Source organism: Epinephelus moara, chromosome 2 (genome assembly GCF_006386435.1).
Source record: "Epinephelus moara isolate mb chromosome 2, YSFRI_EMoa_1.0, whole genome shotgun sequence".
NCBI classification, from domain to species: domain Eukaryota; kingdom Metazoa; phylum Chordata; class Actinopteri; order Perciformes; family Serranidae; genus Epinephelus; species Epinephelus moara.
Genome location: NC_065507.1, coordinates 18,872,724 through 18,890,090, shown reverse-complemented (window position 1 = coordinate 18,890,090; position 17,367 = coordinate 18,872,724). Strand labels below are relative to the sequence as shown.

General features: G+C 40.2%; 2 protein-coding genes across 5 annotated transcripts in view; both read right to left on the bottom strand.

The window, feature by feature from the left end:
* vtna (vitronectin a) overlaps nt 1-4,488 on the bottom strand; it is a 9,315-nt gene extending 4,827 nt beyond the window's left edge. Inside the window, exons 1-5 of one of the 2 annotated variants that reach the window (XM_050068733.1) lie at nt 4,351-4,488; nt 2,251-2,370; nt 1,742-2,152; nt 1,528-1,667; nt 1,289-1,445 (exon numbers count right to left, since the gene is read on the bottom strand). In XM_050068733.1, coding sequence (XP_049924690.1) covers nt 1,289-1,445; nt 1,528-1,667; nt 1,742-2,152; nt 2,251-2,370; nt 4,351-4,408 — 886 coding nt within the window. In that variant the 5' untranslated portion in view covers nt 4,409-4,488. The remainder of the gene's footprint in view (nt 1-1,288; nt 1,446-1,527; nt 1,668-1,741; nt 2,153-2,250; nt 2,371-4,350) is intronic. The other variant, XM_050068741.1, reaches the window with a different exon arrangement.
* A 5,890-nt stretch (nt 4,489-10,378) lies between these two features.
* The window catches only part of LOC126407694 (ectonucleoside triphosphate diphosphohydrolase 2-like), an 11,467-nt gene continuing 4,478 nt past the window's right edge, over nt 10,379-17,367 (bottom strand). For all 3 annotated transcript variants that reach the window (XM_050072829.1, XM_050072838.1, XM_050072847.1), the window contains 8 exons: nt 16,154-16,271; nt 15,241-15,391; nt 14,984-15,143; nt 14,494-14,721; nt 12,936-13,208; nt 11,915-12,034; nt 11,584-11,718; nt 10,379-11,443 (listed from right to left, as the gene is read on the bottom strand). In XM_050072829.1, the coding sequence (XP_049928786.1) occupies nt 11,234-11,443; nt 11,584-11,718; nt 11,915-12,034; nt 12,936-13,208; nt 14,494-14,721; nt 14,984-15,143; nt 15,241-15,391; nt 16,154-16,271 (1,395 nt within the window). In that variant the 3' untranslated portion in view covers nt 10,379-11,233. The remainder of the gene's footprint in view (nt 11,444-11,583; nt 11,719-11,914; nt 12,035-12,935; nt 13,209-14,493; nt 14,722-14,983; nt 15,144-15,240; nt 15,392-16,153; nt 16,272-17,367) is intronic.

Genomic DNA, 17,367 nt, shown 5'->3' with positions numbered 1-17,367 from the left:
TTTGTGGATAATAGCTCTCACTGTGGTTCGCTGGAGTCCCAAAGCTTTAGAAATGGCTTCATAACCTTTTCCAGACTGATAGATTTCAATTACTTTTTTTCTCATTTGTTCCTGAATTTCTTTGGATCTCGGCATGATGTCTGTAGCTTTTGAGGATCTTTTGGTCTACTTCACTTTGTCAGGTAGGTCCTATGTAAGTGATTTCTAGATTGGGAACAGGTGTGCAGTAATCAGGCCTGGGTGTGGCTACAGAAATTGAACTCAGGTGTGATCAACCACAGTTATGTTTTAACAGGAGCTGGGGGGCAAACACTTTTTCACACAGGGCCATGTAGCTTTGGATTTTGGAAGTTAATAAAACCCTTCATTTAAAAACTGCATTTTGTGTTTACTTGTGTTATCTTTGACTAATGTTTAAATTTGTTTGATGATCTGAAACATTTAAGTGTGGAAAACATGCAAAAAAGGCAAGAAATCAGGAAGGGGGCAAACACTTTTTCACACCACTGTATGTCTATAATATGAGCATAAATTATATCTATACGTTATTAGAAATCCACATGATGAATTTTTGTACTGTATTATATGTTGCTACCATATAAGGTCAACATTATGTTATTAATTATATATATGCAGGTTTATGGAAAGAACATACTGTATATACAGAAGTCTGTAGTGTATATATGGTTTTTAAATTAATTTTTGACCCAAAAGGCAAGCTTTTATATTTACATATGTAATATTAACATTATATTGATGGGTTTTGGGATGGATTTAAATGTGTATAACTTATACGTCTATTACATAAGTATATATTATATCTGTCTGTACATATATCAGGAAGCTATTTGATGATTTTTTATATGGTATTATATATTGCAACCATACACGTTAACAATATATATTCAATTTCAGCAGGTAAGAGCACCGGCTTTCCCGCTGGAGATTGGGGTTCAAGTCCTGGTTGGGACAAGTCTTCAGTGAGAGTAGTAAGTAAGTGTGTAAATATATAAAGCAATAAATAAGATAAAGTAGAAATGAAATGTGCATTACAATAAAAATAAAATGTACATTATTTTACCATATTTACACTAGTACTTAAGATATAAAAATTAGAATATTAAAATAAAATATATATCATCACTGTGCTGAGGGTGTAAGTGTAAAAAATTGAACACAATTACATGTATATACATTTAATTTCCATATGGGTAGCTACATGTTAAGTATCTCCAGGGCAAATATTCTGTCGAAACATCTGGATGTGTTGTGTAATGTCCGACTGTACCTTTGAAAAAGTAGACCTTCTCTCTTCCATTGTGACCCGGAGCAGGCAGAGCAAACGCAGCATCCACATGAGTAGGAATTTTGTCAAAGCCCACGCTGATATCTCGAGGGTAGTCGTCATCCAGCACACCGTCATCAAACCTCCAGTACTTGCCTCCCTAATGAGCGTTTGGATTGTTAACACAGCAGAGGGCTGATGTGTATGATTTATTAATACAAGATCATTTCCTGTGTCCCCACCTTGAAGATATACGTCTTCCCTTGACAGTTGAGGCGAGTGAAGGCAGCATCAATAGGCCCGGTGATGCCCCACACGTCCTTTATGAGCTTTGGATAACCAGGAAGCACCGACTTCTGGTCCAGTTCAAAAAAGTACTCGCCTAGAAAAACACATGAGTTCAGAAGCAAGTTTTGCTCTGTATCAAATACAGTTGAGTATTAGGGGATGACTCACCTCTGAAGGCATATATGGAGCCATTTTTTAGCTGCATGAAGGAGTCAAAAGGCCTCCCGCTGCAGGCCACAGCGTCTGGGTCGGGGGCTGCAGTGGTGGCTGTTGTGACAGGAACAGTGGTCGTCTCAGCTGTCGTATGAGTCTGAGGGGGTTCAGCTGTGCTAAGGAGATCATGCGCAGGTGAGACTGTCTGTGAAATGGGTGTATTCTGAGGTATGGTATCCATCACTCGAGGGGGTTTGGTCATTTCCAGTGTGGTCTCTGAATGTTGATGTGGCCTGCGAGCGAAGTCTGAGGCAGGCTTCCGTGTGGGCCTCAGCTGACGACTGGCAACAGTGGCAGGTGTCGGAGTGATACCTTCAAACAGCTCGTCATCATCATCCTCTGCAAACACAAATGTGTCTCCGCGAGCTGGGGGAGAAAAGTGACATCTATGACAAATTTCCCTGCACCATTTTTACTGTGTCACAACGTTACTGTGTCTTGAAGTGAGCAGAGAGGTTTCTTACTCGTCATACCACAGATGACCTCATAGTCAGAGCAGCAGCTCTTGTAGTACTTGCACATGGAGTCACACTGGCACTTCTTCTGAGAGTCAAAGCCATTCTCACAGCGGTCCATACAGGACTCTGAAGAGAAAAGGACAATATGTAAATTGTTTCTATAGTTTTTATTTGTGTATTCTCTACACCTCTGACCAAATGAATGTCCTCCTTTAAAAAAAATAAAGTTACATTTAGGCTTTGTTTTGATTACAGGTCCCATTAGGCTTTGATTAAGACTCATATGTTGTTGTTTTTTTTAATCATTAATAGCAAACGGCTATTTTCTGATCAGTTTAGCTAACCCTGTATATTAAATGGCTGCTTATTGTGTCCTGTTTGTATTCATTATTGCAAATAGTGTTGAAACAAATAGTTAATTGATTAATTGATCAACACAAAGCAACAATTCTGATACTGGCTTAGTTGTAGTCATTTATTAACCAAGAATGCAGTAAATACCATAACTTGTTAAATTTGAATACATTTTAATTTACAAACATGCAATTTGAATACATTGCTTCATATTTTGGTTATTTGTGAATATTTTCTGGCATTTTATAGACTTAATAATTACCTAGGTAACTGTAAAAATAATCATCAGATTAATAGAAAACTAATATAAATGTTAGTAGCAGTCCTAACTGTACTATATACTATATAATTAATATATATATTCAATTAATAGCCGGGCTATTATTTGCTTAAACCACTGAAATCAACAGGCTTATATTTGAGACAGGCCTTTAATCCCTTTCACACAAAACTGTTGCTCAGCAATGATGGGGAAATACAATCAAATTGTTTACTGAAATCAGTGTGAATATTACTTTTATAAAAATTAGGCTTCAGATATTGTATCAATTATCATTCATTTGATCAAGCTTCGACAAACAGTGCATCAGAGGACTCGATGGATTCTCTCAATGATTATGGAACCTGGCTTACCGACACAATGCCACTTTATCATGTCAAAAGAATACTCACAACTTAGATTAATTTTTAATATGAATAACTTACAGGTTAATCGAGGAATGGGCATATAATTTGAGGTAGCTAACAATCTGGTTTTATACATCTGAAGACCTTCTTTAGATAAAACAAAAAATCAAAAGCCAAACTGCCTGGCAACCAGACCAGGCTTCTAATTGAGACAGGCCTTTATTTGTCAAAATGTGTAGCCACACTGGGCAAGTAAAAGGGACTGGGCGTTTAATTGGGACTAGGCTTTTAATTGAATTTTTTTTCGGTATGTCTACAGGTGTAGACAGAGCACCCAAACTTGATAACCCTGATTGGTTAAAGGTCCAGTGTGTAGAATTTAGTGTCATCAAGCAGTGAGGTTACAGAACTGAAACTTCTCCCGCACGCCAAGCATTACAAGAACTATGGTGGCTGACACAAAAACGTTCACAAAACAAAAGAATTGACGTGCTCGACTCACCGTCTGAAAAATCACAGGGTGCCGACCCAAAACTCACAAACTGAATAAATCCAAATGTCAGCACTCACAAATATCATATATATCAGTTTTTTAATAACGCACAGCAGTATCACAAACGGATGCATTTCAGTACTTGGCTTTCCTCAGCGTTGACACAAAAACGTTAAAATGTGGTAACAGAAAAACACGAATGGCCCTATTTTATGTTTAATTTGTCTGTTCTGGGCTGCTGTGGAACAACATGGTGGACTCTGTGAGAGAAGACCGGTTCTTTATGTGGATATAAAACAACTCATTCATGAAAACATGATTCTTATTCGCAGATGAATATAAACCAATGAAAACATACTGTAGTGATGAATATGATATACCATTTTTATAAATGGAGACAATGCAAAGGACCTTTAAATAAATAGAAAAAATGTCATTAATGATGATGTTAAATGTCAATTTCTATATCCAATATAGCTGCTAATAGCAATACCAAACACAGTTAGGACACAGAGTGGCTCCATTATCAAGTCTGACTGCAACATAATACTGAAGGATGAACAACAACCAGCAACACTCCTCTATATACTAACTACAACTAAAATTTGAAAGTGATTTTTGATGTTACTCACCCTCTGCAGCAAAAGTCTGAGTGAGCAGAGCGAGCAGCAGGACAGCCCACAGCCTCATGTTGCCTCTGTGGTGTGAGAGGACAGAATGAGAAAGTAATGACGGACTGCGTGCTCACAATCATTGGAAACATGTGTCAGTCACCCCACTTCCTTGTTTACTTTAACCTTATTTGCGGACTTCTTTCTACTGGAGCAAATAAACAGAGAGACACAGCCAGAAAAAAGGTCGAACAAAAGCTTAGGCAATGTGACCATCTGCTGACCTCTGACTGTGTTACTGTTGCATTTTTTTACTTAAATCTAAAGTTCATGAAGTGATCACAGAGATGTGGTTTTCTCTGTCTGCAGTGTCAGTAATGTTACTCAATCAACTATATAACCCTACATCACCCTGTGTTATTTCATTACCAGCCTTCAGGACAAGACTGGACATGAGTTTGGCTTGTAATCTGGTGTCACTGAGGCCTCAGCATGCTGTGTCGTCTCATAAAACAGTGGTTACAAGCTGGTAAAGAAAATTGACAACCGCATTAAAGCGCAACAAATGGACGGCAGACATCTTTGTCTTTGTGTGTATGTGTGCACTTCTGTGTGTATTGTTTAAGCAGCAGGTTTTCTTTCCATCTTCACAAGCACACAGAGCGGTCATGTGATGAGTCTGTGGGCAGTTCACAAAAATCACAATCACAAGTTTGCTGTCAAAGCCGAAATCCGTTGTTTCCGTTATTTCATTACAACTAATACAATAAACAAATTAAAATCTGGATCCAATTAAAATTTCCGTTTCCCCTTGAACACCAACATAAAAGGATATTTTATATTTCACATGAACATATGATTGATGTTTGCATAGCTGTCTTGATGCAGATGAGTAGCATTTTTTAAATGTTATTTTGGGTACTTATCTGTATCTTATGAGTGTATTCTCTCCTGATATTCCCATGAATATATTAAACTGTGTTGGCCAACTCTAAAATACTGTAGTGTGTAGTCTAGTGACCTCCTTATGACGTGTATTTAATTCCACTTAATATAATAATTAAATAGGCTAATATTATTTATACATTTAAAGACATAAGTATAGCCCATTGACCCATGTAGATAAACCACGGATGCTTCATGGTCTGAAAGGGGTTTTATGTTCTAGACATACTATATGTTGCAATTTTTAGTCTTTAACAGGAAAGAAACAGCCCTGAAGCCACTTGCATTAGGTTGACGCTCCACCACGTTCATTAGCATTGGCTGTATGGGTGACATTTTGACAAGAGGAAAGCCCTTCAAGCTTCCCTTATCTGTAAGAAGACTGAAAGGAAACAAAGCACAACAGCATCTGAGCAGTTTCTTTCAGAGAGCATTGACCAAATGTTACAGATGTATGTTTTCTGTGCTGCTGTTCCTTTTTCCTCCATTGTAGATCTGCCCAGGTGTGCTGCATTAGTTAATGAGGTGCAGCGCACTTGGCATGGAGGAGGTGTTTAAGAGCTCCTGTGCAGCAGCAGAGCAGAGAGGCCCCTGGTGTGGGGACTGCTGGTCCTGCTGCTGCTCACCGTGGGATTTTTGTTGTCTTGTTTGCTTGTTTCCATTCTAATAAATCCCATGGATTTGAGTGTTTTAAAGGTGTTCATGTGGGTCAGTGTTGGAGTTTTGTTCGCCCCATAGGGCCGCCTAAGGGTGGGGCGTAACACCAAAGTTAAAAACAATCAGTGACACACGTAGTTTCATCTTTGCCCTCTGCAGTGATGGCTGTAAAATATTCTCTTATCAGAACTGTCAGAGGTTTTCTGGTTACCAGGAGCAAGGATGAACACTATGGCTGTATGGTCAGGCACAATAAGACACAGAAGAATCCACGTCAGTTGTGATTTATTGCAGTAGTACATCGAGGAAGTATGGCACCAATAAACACTGCTGGTTTTATCTAAACAGAAAATGTGCTATGTATTAATTACCATTCACTGAATCTAATACAAGGGGAACAAATATGTGGCTACCTGCTAACAAGAGTTAACACAATGTAAAATCATTCTAACTTTACATATCTTAAACATCAAGGTACTTCAAACAGAAAAATTCACATTTTTACTCTGTCAATTAATTAAAAGTTGAGCCCAAGGCTCTCCTGCACACACCTGAACTCAATCTCTCTCAATCAAGCCAGGCTCCTCCTCCGTCCTGCTCCTCAGAGGCCGTTTACACGTACACGGTGATTTTGATAAACGGAGACATTTTCCTTCGTTTGTGCCCTTCGTTTACACGCAAACGGAGATTTCTCCTCTGAAAACGAGTCTTTCTAAAAACTCCGGCCAGAGTGGAGATTTTGGAAAACTCCGGTTGCGTGTTTGCATGTAAACTGAGATAAACGGAGATAAACGGAGTTATAAGCAGCCGACGTCACAGTATGCACCAGAACTTGCGCCTGTGTCAAAAATGCGACCTATGTTGCTATGATGACAATGGATACATGGAAGGCTTGAGCTTCTCGTTACACTTCCACCTACAGGTTTGGCATGCTCTTGTGTATATATACACAGGTAAGTGTAAACGAAGATCTTTTTGAAAACGGAGACGGTGAAATGTCCGTTTATGAAAATAGCCGGCAACGTATAAACGGCCTCTCAGACATAATCTTCACAACAGTGGTGATTTGCTCCATCAGCTTTCCTCAAAACTTGTTGTAGACAGAATAGCGGACCTCCAGCTGAGGTGTTATGTGGATGTCGAGGAAGGGAGGAGCAGACTGGAGGGTTGGCAGCCATTTTCCATGCAGTCATGTCAAGCAGTAAAGACACATCAGGGATTAGTTCTAGCTGTAGCTGTTCAATTCAGAGCCAGTCGAATAAATGTTTTTTTGCTTATTTGCAATGTCTCATATCAGGTAAAACACAGCTTAAGACATTCGACAGTGACATCTTTAAAACATTTTTATATTTTGAATGTTAATTATTATTATTTTTTAAATTCTATAAATAATTTTCCCTCTTTTGGCTCTCTGGGGAAGTTTTTACTTGTGGTTTTTACAAATGTGTTGTCTGACAGATTAGACAATTATGAGAACAAAGCACATTAATAATGCAGAGACATAAAAATATTTGGATACTGAGGACACTTATTTCTCAGGGAAATAGTAGCTTGTTACATTCATTATTTACTACCTGAGGCTTGTCCAGCAAAGGAAGCATTCTGTGCAGAGAGAAATAGAGGTGGTTATATGTGTTCAGGTGATATCATATCAGCATATTACTTTCCTTTTAGCTTTTATCAATTGCTAACAAGCGTGTACATTTAAGATACTTTTTTAAAACTCTTAACACAGCAACACATGTACATCACACATTTGGCTAAATGGTTAATTCTACTCAGTAGCACATCTTGTTTATTAAATACCAACACTACATTTTAAAATGAAAAAAAAAATCTCTATATACACTAACTGTCAAATCACAGAAAACCTGACACAGTATCAAATAATTCTTTTAAATACTGGCACATGTTTTCTGTCCAAGAGGAACATATAGTCACTCACAACACAAACAAACAAAGAATAGAATTACTGCTTTGAACACTGTTTAGCGCAGACAGATGATCAGGAACCTCCATCACCTCAACATCCCCCACACTTCCCGTCCACGGGGTGAGCAGCTTTCTCACCGACAGATATAACAACAACATCATCCTCACCCTTCATCACCAACACCAGAGCCCGGCAAGGTTGTGTTCAGAGCCCCTTCCTATTCACCCCCTACACCAATGACTGTATCACCCACCCATGATCAGTGACCTACAGCTCAATGTTACAAAGACAGAAGAACTGATGATTAACACCTCCAGCACACACAGCACAGCCCACAACTACACCCAGAACCCCACATGCATTAATATTGAAACTGTTATGATGGTGGAGTGTTTCTAATATCTCAGACTCATCCTGGCCAACACACTACTGACATCCACACATGCTGCCACAAAAGACTCTCTGTTTGCCATCTGCAAACTCAAGGCATCTTCCGTTGCTGCTCTCCAACCATCATTCAACCCATTCTCCTCTGTTGTTACCTCTTTTCTTCACCATGTTAAAGGGTAACTTTGGTATTTTTAGAGATGGACTAAATTTTCAAACGGAAACAAACATTTTTGAAATTGGTCCATGACTGAGGAAAACTGCTGCAGCCAGCAGCAGTGAAACTGACTGCAATGACGTTTCTGTGGCAAATGGAGCCTTGTCAATTTTTGGCCACCAAAAATGCTTGGCTTTGACTGACAAGCTCAGATTTTTTTTTTCAGTCAGTCTCTGTGTGTTCGCTGGGCGTGGCCTCCTGGTTCCCTCCTCCTACCAATCCTCCTGAGTGCCAGCACCTGCTTAACCTGCACACCTGAGTCTCACCAACAATCAGTTTGCTGCAGTATAAAACCCTGGCTCAGGCTGCCAGACTCTGTCGGATCATTTAGGCCTAGTCCACGTGGACCCGTGTACTTCTGAAATTGAAGTTTTTCGGGCTCCGCTTTCCAAAAAAAAAATTCGTCCAAACGAGTGGTATGATCAAAAAATATGATGTCCACACGAAACTGCAAAACCCGCTACCAAGTGATGTAATACACATGCCAAAGCAGTAGGTGGCGATGTAAATTCTAACGGAAAGGCCATTTTCATTTTCAGTCAGAGTCAATACCGAAATAGGGAAGTGCGGAAAATAAAAACAACCCGATCCACAAAAATAACGCAACCTAATTCAACAGCAGAGGCGCCTGAACGACCAATTACACTACCACGACAGCAGCGATGGGCCTGCCCATGGACGTAACGACGTAACGTATCCGATCAGTCAGATCAGCTGTCCAATCAAAAACTGATATCCTATTAGGGGTGTGTGTCTGTGGGTAAAAGACTTCCGCGAAGTCTGCACTTGTGTATAGACGAATTCGGCGAGCGATTTGTGTATGCTGCCATCTTGCGGCGGCGCCATTGCTGTGGTGACATGTGTCAGTCATCAGTTCATTATGCTGTCATTGTGAACTGACTCTCTACAATGACAGCATCATGAATAGCTGGATTGATGATGTTAGACAGTGGCCTCCGGTAACTGATGAAGGTATCTTAAATGAGTACCGATATTAATTTAGAAATTAATCATTTGTATGAGCGATAAGCAGGAAAGATTAGAGTAATAGGGAGATAACAGATTGTATCATTAAACACTGTGTAATATAACGTTAGCATACGTTACGTGTGCTGACGTTAGCAAGCTAGCAGCGTGACATTTAATCATTATGGACAGGCTACGTGACTAAAAACAACAACAACACGTGTTTGTGTTTTGTTTTAGGTATTCAAGAATATTTTATTGATCGCCTGGCCTCCGATGACCAGAAAAACGGCAATTACAGGTCTCTGATTGAGGGTCAAAATTACCTGAGCTCCGGATGGGTCGGGCAAATTTTACACCGCCTTTTAGACGACCATCACATCATATTGAAGGCGATCAATATTGATCGCCTTCAATATGATGTGATGGTCGTCTAAAAGGCGGTGTAAAATTTGCCCGACCCATCCGGAGCTCAGGTAATTTTGACCCTCAATCAGAGACCTGTAATTGCCGTTTTTCTGGTCATCGGAGGCCAGGCGATCAATAAAATATTCTTGAATACCTAAAACAAAACACAAACACGTGTTGTTGTTGTTTTTAGTCACGTAGCCTGTCCATAATGATTAAATGTCACGCTGCTAGCTTGCTAACGTCAGCACACGTAACGTATGCTAACGTTATATTACACAGTGTTTAATGATACAGTCTATTATCTCCCTATTACTCTAATCTTTCCTGCTTATCGCTCAAACAAATGATTAATTTCTATATTAATATCGGTACTCATTTAAGATACCTATCAGTTACCAGAGGCCACTGTCTAACATCATCAATCCAGCTATTCATGATGCTGTCATATGGTTCACACTGACAGCATAATGAATTGATGACTGACACATGTCACCGCAGCAATGGCGCCGCTGCAAGATGGCGGCATACACAAATCGCTTGCCGAATTCGTCTATAGGCTACTCACTTCCCTCCCCGCTGAAAGCCTCCCCTCTCCCCAGCTCCTCGACTCCTCCAAGTGCATTTAACGTATTGAGACGTCCTACAAGATGGTGAGTCTCAATCAATTTCCGGCTCAAGTGATCGAGGATAGAGGACGGAGGAGCCGAGGAGGGATATTAGGATGAACTCCGTGCCCGCCTCAGCCATCATTTCATTTAAGCCTTCAGCACCACTTTTATGAACTACAATAAACTGCCTCTAACCATCCAGTTTCCTGGTTGTGTTTGCATTTGGGTCCTAAGCTGACCTGTGACAACACTGGTGGGATAAGGAAGCAGCAGTCGTTTCGCCGTTGCAGGCTGCAGCGGTCTTGCTCAATGGTGGACCAATTTCAAAAAGTGTTGTCCTAATTAGTCACTTAGACACAAAAAAGGGAAAATATTGTTCAGGCTGGAAAATACCGAAGTTACCCTTTAACTCCCTCCAGCAGAAACTCATGCAAATCACACACAATGGCCACAAATAAATTGACCTCCCCACCCCTAACGTCTCAGACCTCAATAGCAAAGCCATCACATGCAGAGCACACACTAAAATACACGACCCCATGATTCCCCCTCAACCCATTCTTCACGCAGATAACTGTAATGTGTGTAGGTGCTATGTGTGTATATTTATTAATGTAGATGTATCTGATGTCTTTCGTGTAGTTATGGTGTGTGTATTCCTGTTTATGTGAGGCTCTGTGCAGACTGTGATCAGACAAATTTCCTTGGAAAAGGACAATAAAGAATACATCTGCTTTCAGAGGAATATGAATTGGACTGAGAGGTGGGTCACCGTTGCTCTTACACCATGCCCTCTTTAGTTTTTAAATTCCTGTAGATCATCATCAGTAGGTATCCCAGCACAATAAGGAGGATGGCAATGAAGAGGAAGAGAATGCCCCTCCAGGGCCCTATGGGCAGAGCCTTCATCAGTCCAAGTCTCTCTTCTGGTACCATATTGCTCAGATTCAGCATGTACCCTAAAGCCCAGCCTACAGATGCTCCTCCTGCCTGAAAACACACAAGAGAGGAGCCAGTGAAACCAGACACACCACAGCCAAGCCTACTGATGTCAGTGCAGCAGACAGCTCTGTTGGTAAGTGTCAGTGGTTTGAACATATACTGGTTTCATTACTTCCTTTACTCCTCACCTTTATCTGAAAAGAGATGGAAGAAAAGGAGCGCTCATTGAAACCGTAGCCCTGCAGTAAGAGGACGCGGATGTAATTGGACATGGCGCAGGAATGCTTTATGAATTTCTCCTTCAGGTTTGGATTTTCAGTCAACTATGGGTGGAAACACAGTGGGTTAATACATATATATATATATATATATATATATATTTTTTTTTTTTTGTTAAGCTTATTCAATAGCAGATAACATATGGGTTTTTTGGGTTGAAATAATACAATACAAGGTTTTAAACATGATTTGAGAATCCTTATTTATTAGGGGCTCAGGGAGCTATGATTGTGAGCGTACCTCAGAGAAGGTCATGTTGCAGATTCGTACGATTGCCTCCTCCATTCGGCTGGGGGATGTGATGGAGATGTCGGTGAGTTGGTTCATTTGGCTAAGTGTGTAGAAAAAGGCAGAGAATGCCTGTGGAGAGGATGGGGCACTGAATCAATACAGAGTCACACACTCTTCCCGAGCAAGGAAAGATTAGTTTTCAGGAAAAAATAAAAGATTAAATGAGGACAGTAACATGGGGTGGAACTTTTAAAAGTTTCTTCTTAAATAATCTTGAGCTTCACAAGTTCCGGTTTGAGAATGAAAAGAAAAAATGTCAAGAAGGACATAAAACGTAAAAAATGTAAATGGAAAGGTTCTCAGTGCTGTACGATGTTATCACTCTATCACAATGTATATGACGTTCTTCAGCAAGCCGTGAATTAAAGCTGTAGGTGAAAGTGTCACTATATTCACACAGCACTTAATAAGACAAATAAAATGTGAAATAAAGTTATATTTCTCTGCCTACTCTATTGCGTTGTAAGGCTTCTAATGGCCTTACTATATATGAATGAAAACAATAAGAGTTGAGGAGTCTCTAATTTAGCTGTCAATCATGTGAATCACTGCTCATGAACTGCGGGCAAACTATCAAATCAGGCAGCGCTGATCAAATACAGATCAAGATTTTGTTACTGCATTACCTTTTTCTCCCCTCAAATTTTGTCAGAAAGATATCTTAGTGTACTGTTTAGCTGTAAAATGAGAAAGTCGGTGTGGCTGATGGGCAGTGCTTGGTAGTCCGTTAACCTTTTCCAGCTTGGTGACTGGGACACTAACTTTCTCATTTTACAGCTAAACAGTACACTAAAATATCTTTCTGAAAGCAGTTGAAAACATCTGCAGTAACAGAGTCTTGATTCATATTCGATCAGCGCTGCCTAGTTTGACCACAGTTCGTGAGCAGCAATTGACATGCTGGACACTCTTTTGAAATTTGCCCCTTCATCTATATGTTGTTGCCGTCTGGGTCTAAAAGCTTCCTCACCATGAATCTTCCTCTCAGGGTGGGCTGAAAGACTCCATCAAAGGAGCACTTGGAGTAAGAACAGTTGTCGAAGGAGAACAACAATTTTACGTTGTCCCGGCAGCTCTGATAATCTCCTGTGCCCACCACTGATACAGACATCTGGGGGTCGAACTGGGCTGGTCTGTAGCGCTTAGTGCACGGAGAATCAAAGACATCCTCTCCCAGCTTGATAGATGTGTTGTACTGTCGTGGATAGCAGGGATGTAACACCACGGGTTTCACACCTTGAGTCTGTACAAGGCGATAAAGACAAAAGTGAAACATTCTCCTGGTAAATATGAAAGGAAAATGCAGCATATGACAAGTTTAATTCTAAATAAGTTGGTAGAATAGGTAAACATTCTCAATTTACTAGCAATTTATATTGACAGGTAGTATTTATACTCCCTATGTGCGATCATACATTATGTATTTCACCGAAGAGCACATACTTACATTGCTAGTTTTGTCTACAACTTTTTGAGAATTACAAAAAAATAGACTTACCTTTGGATTGACAACCAACCAATTCCAAATACTTAATACTTCCTTTATTTATACTGCATCAGGTTGTTGTGATATTTTTCACATTTTGGGAAATTTTAGCTATTTTGCAGGGAGTTAGATCAGAAGATTGAATCCTCCAGCATCTGGTTAGCTTAGTTTGGCACAAAGACTGGAAACATGGGGAAACAGCTAATCTGGCTCTGTCCCATGGCAGTAAAATCTATGTACCAGCACCTCTAAAGCTCACTTATTGACATGGTATATGATGTCTACCAAATCTGTAAAAAAAAAAAAACCCTAAAGGTTTAGAATAACAATTTGTGGTATGCGACTGTTTCTTGGCCTTGAGCAATGACTTCCTAGCATCTTATCACTGTGTGATTACCAGGCAACCAGTGGAAACTCCAGAAAGGTTCAGATGTTGGTAGATACATTTTGACCCCTTCAGCCAGGCCAGTTGTTCCCCCATTTCCAGTCTTTATGCTAAGCTAAGCTACATGGCTACTGGCTCCAGCTTCACATTCAGAGGAAAGACATTAGAATGGCTAACTCTCTGACAATTTGGGAAATAGCTAGTTGTTTTCATGCAAAGTATTCCTCTGAGCAAGCTTGGTGCAGCAGCTTGTTGTAGTAAATATACAGTTCACCCAAGGCACTCTGGTGCAGATATCCTTGTTAGCAAGTGTACTGCACTACTGGCTTTGACAAGAGCACAGAGGGGAAACTAGCTAGCCGTTACTAGCATCCCCATCAGAAACAGTAGGCTGCGAAAATATGGCGAACACTTGAACTGTGGTTTTTGTAGGTGTCAAAACAACATTGCCAAGCTTCTGTGGCATACTCCTACTTGCTTCTCCAAAGTGGGGGCATGCTGACCGACATCTACTGTAGGTAATACACTGACTAGGGATAAGTACTTCATACAGTCCCACCTCAAAAGATCATAACCATCACTTTAAGGCAGAAATCATGAACATCTCAATATTTCTCAACAACAGCCATATGTAACAGACTTTACACTTAATGGTACCGTGATAAGATGAGCCAGCAGCCTCTGCAGGATCTGCACTTGGCCGTAGCACAGGAAGCTCTGGGTGTATAGTCTGTAGGTTCGTCCATAAAGCTTCAGCTCCATCACATTGTCTTTGTCCTCCCCCTCTTCCGAGGTCTCAAAAGTGATCTGTGTGGAAGCTCCGCCTAAATCCAAAGCTCCAGTTGTCTCTCTGCCTGGATTCAGCCAACGCCCGACAAAACCATACTGAATGACAAGAAAGGACATGTCAAGATGTAACAATTTCAATTGATGTAGTACAATAGAAATTTCCCAAAGAGTTTAGAAAAAATCCAGTCAAAAACACTTTTCCAAAGCCCCTGTGTGTGGAATTTTTCAGCCATGCAACCAACATGAATTGAATGCACTATATAATTAATAATAATAATATAATTGCCATGAAAGCACATTAGGATGGATTTTTGCCTCTGTGACTTCCTGTGTGTTGAACTGAAAAGTCCGAGCTCACCTTGACAAAGTTCTCAAGTAAGTAGTTGACTGTGGCCCAACTGTAAGCCCCCTCCTCCTTTCCACTCAGCACTCTCGCCTCTTTGAAGTCGAAAGGGTAAGACCGCAGCTTGTTTTCCACTTCCTTCAGCACCCGCTGAGACTCTGTCGCATTGACTTCGCTATTAAAGAGAGGTGAGAGTTAAATGGAGAAATAAACAATATTAAATTCTTCCATGATCCATGCCATGTACTGTCTAAACAGGAAGTTCGACTGACTTCAGGAGTCTCATGCCTGCAGTAGCTCCCAGATAGAGTGGAGTTTGATGGTGCCTGGATTTGGGGATATCCTTCACAGCTTGTTCCAGACAGGCGTCCAGACTTTGCGCTGCATCACCAGGAGCACCTGCATAACTGGATATCCCTCCACCTTGACAGAAAGAGAAATTAGTTCTGCTTTTTAAGAAATCCTGACCTTCTCGAAAACTCAGAAAGGCTCTGCTTGATGGAAGAAATCTCACTAGCAACAACTGGCAGTTACTAAGATGGCAGACGTCATTGGATAAGTTGTTTTAGGATGACAATGTAGAAGTTAAAGCCAGAACTTTACCACCATGACAGTCTGGGTTAAAGCATCAGCTCAGGCAAATTACACTTACCTTGGTTTGTATCTAGCTACCCAGATGGTTTTGGTTTAACTTGACCAGGGTTTAAAAAATATCTTTGTAGATCTCTTGAAATCTGTAATTGGGGTGAATGGAATTTTTTTTTTAATTTTCATTTACAAGTGTCATTTTTTAAGCTGTGAGCCCTGCAAGTTGACCTGTACTGTATTGTGATGAATTTTAGATCTGAGAGATTAATTGATGGATCTCAAAACCAGGTACAATTAAACCAAAATTATCTGCATGGCTAGAATCCACAAGAAGTAAATGAAAATATGCATATAACAACTGTTACGGTAATAAAGAGTTAGCCTGAGATCTACCATAAAAACAGGACCTCTCAGGCAGTACTTCCTTCCAGGCCGCTAGCTGACCACAACTAGCTGTACCAATCAAATACTGACTTGACTACCTGCATCTTGTTGTCACTATCAGCCTTTAAAGCTCATACCAGGCAAACACTATTCTAAAGCAGTGATGCAGCATCGATTAAGCCAGCCTTCTCTCACCCACTGGGAGGAGCTCACCTTCTCCATGACACTCGCTGTGCTGGGTAACAATACCAGTGTCATTTTGCTTGTCAGCCAGCCATTTGTAGATGTACATGGAGGTGTGGGATGAACCGGCGTCCAGAACAATTCCATACTGAAACACAGAGCATTAAAGTCAGAAACAAACAATAGGGAAAGCAGAACATACAGCAAACCTCCATTACCTTTAGCTATTATCAATGCTGCTCAGAATGTACATCGATGCAGTTACCCCAGTATGTTGCTTTGCTGATGTATCACATAGACTTGATATGACATCTTGAGTACCTCAGTGCACCTCTCATAACACAGTATCACAGACTACACCTGTGAAAAAACACTACCTAGCTGGCACCAGACATCAACATGACGCCAAAAGGACCTTACACTCTTACATTGGACAGACGTTACATTTTGGTTGGAATGAAAATCGGGTTAAAGATATTTTAAATGTTCAAAAATGTTGTGTGGACGTTTTCCTGACATTGGGTTTTGTTCTCCATACCTTGCATCTATATTTTGTTATCTAATTCTAGAGATGTTGGCATGAGACGTTTTCCTGACATTGAACTTTGGTCACCCAACGTCATGACCTAAACTCAACCAAATGTGGACGTCTAATAATGTTGGTGACCTGCTGGGTAGTGTGAAGTTCTGTTTTCCATAGGTGGAAAAAGTACTGAAAATTTGTACTCAAGTACAAGTACTGTTACATTGCTTAAATTGTACTCAATTACAAGTAAAAGTACTGGTGTTTAAAAAATACTTAAGTAAAAGTACTGGTGTTTAAAAAATACTTAAGTAAAAGTACAAAGTACTCTTCTCATAAACTACTCAGAGTATTAATTACTTTTAACCGATGGATGTTTTATTGTGTCGTCAATAGCAGGCATTCGATTCGATTCACCCGTATAAAATATTAAAAACAGCTCACCTTATACAGTGAAATTACTGCAATGATATGCCTATTATGAGGCAAGAGTGTAAACACATGGCACACACATGAATACAAGGGGCTCACTGACTCCACAAGAGTCACAGCTTTCCAGTCAGCCCCAAATTATCCAACTGTTATACTGTTTAAGGACCCCAATATGCAGGAATAATAAAATAGAATAGGCGAAATTACATAAATACCGCACGCAAAATAACTGCGTGGGTTTTGCACAAAACTGCAAGGGATTAGAGTGAAGTGGATGTGTCTGTAAAGG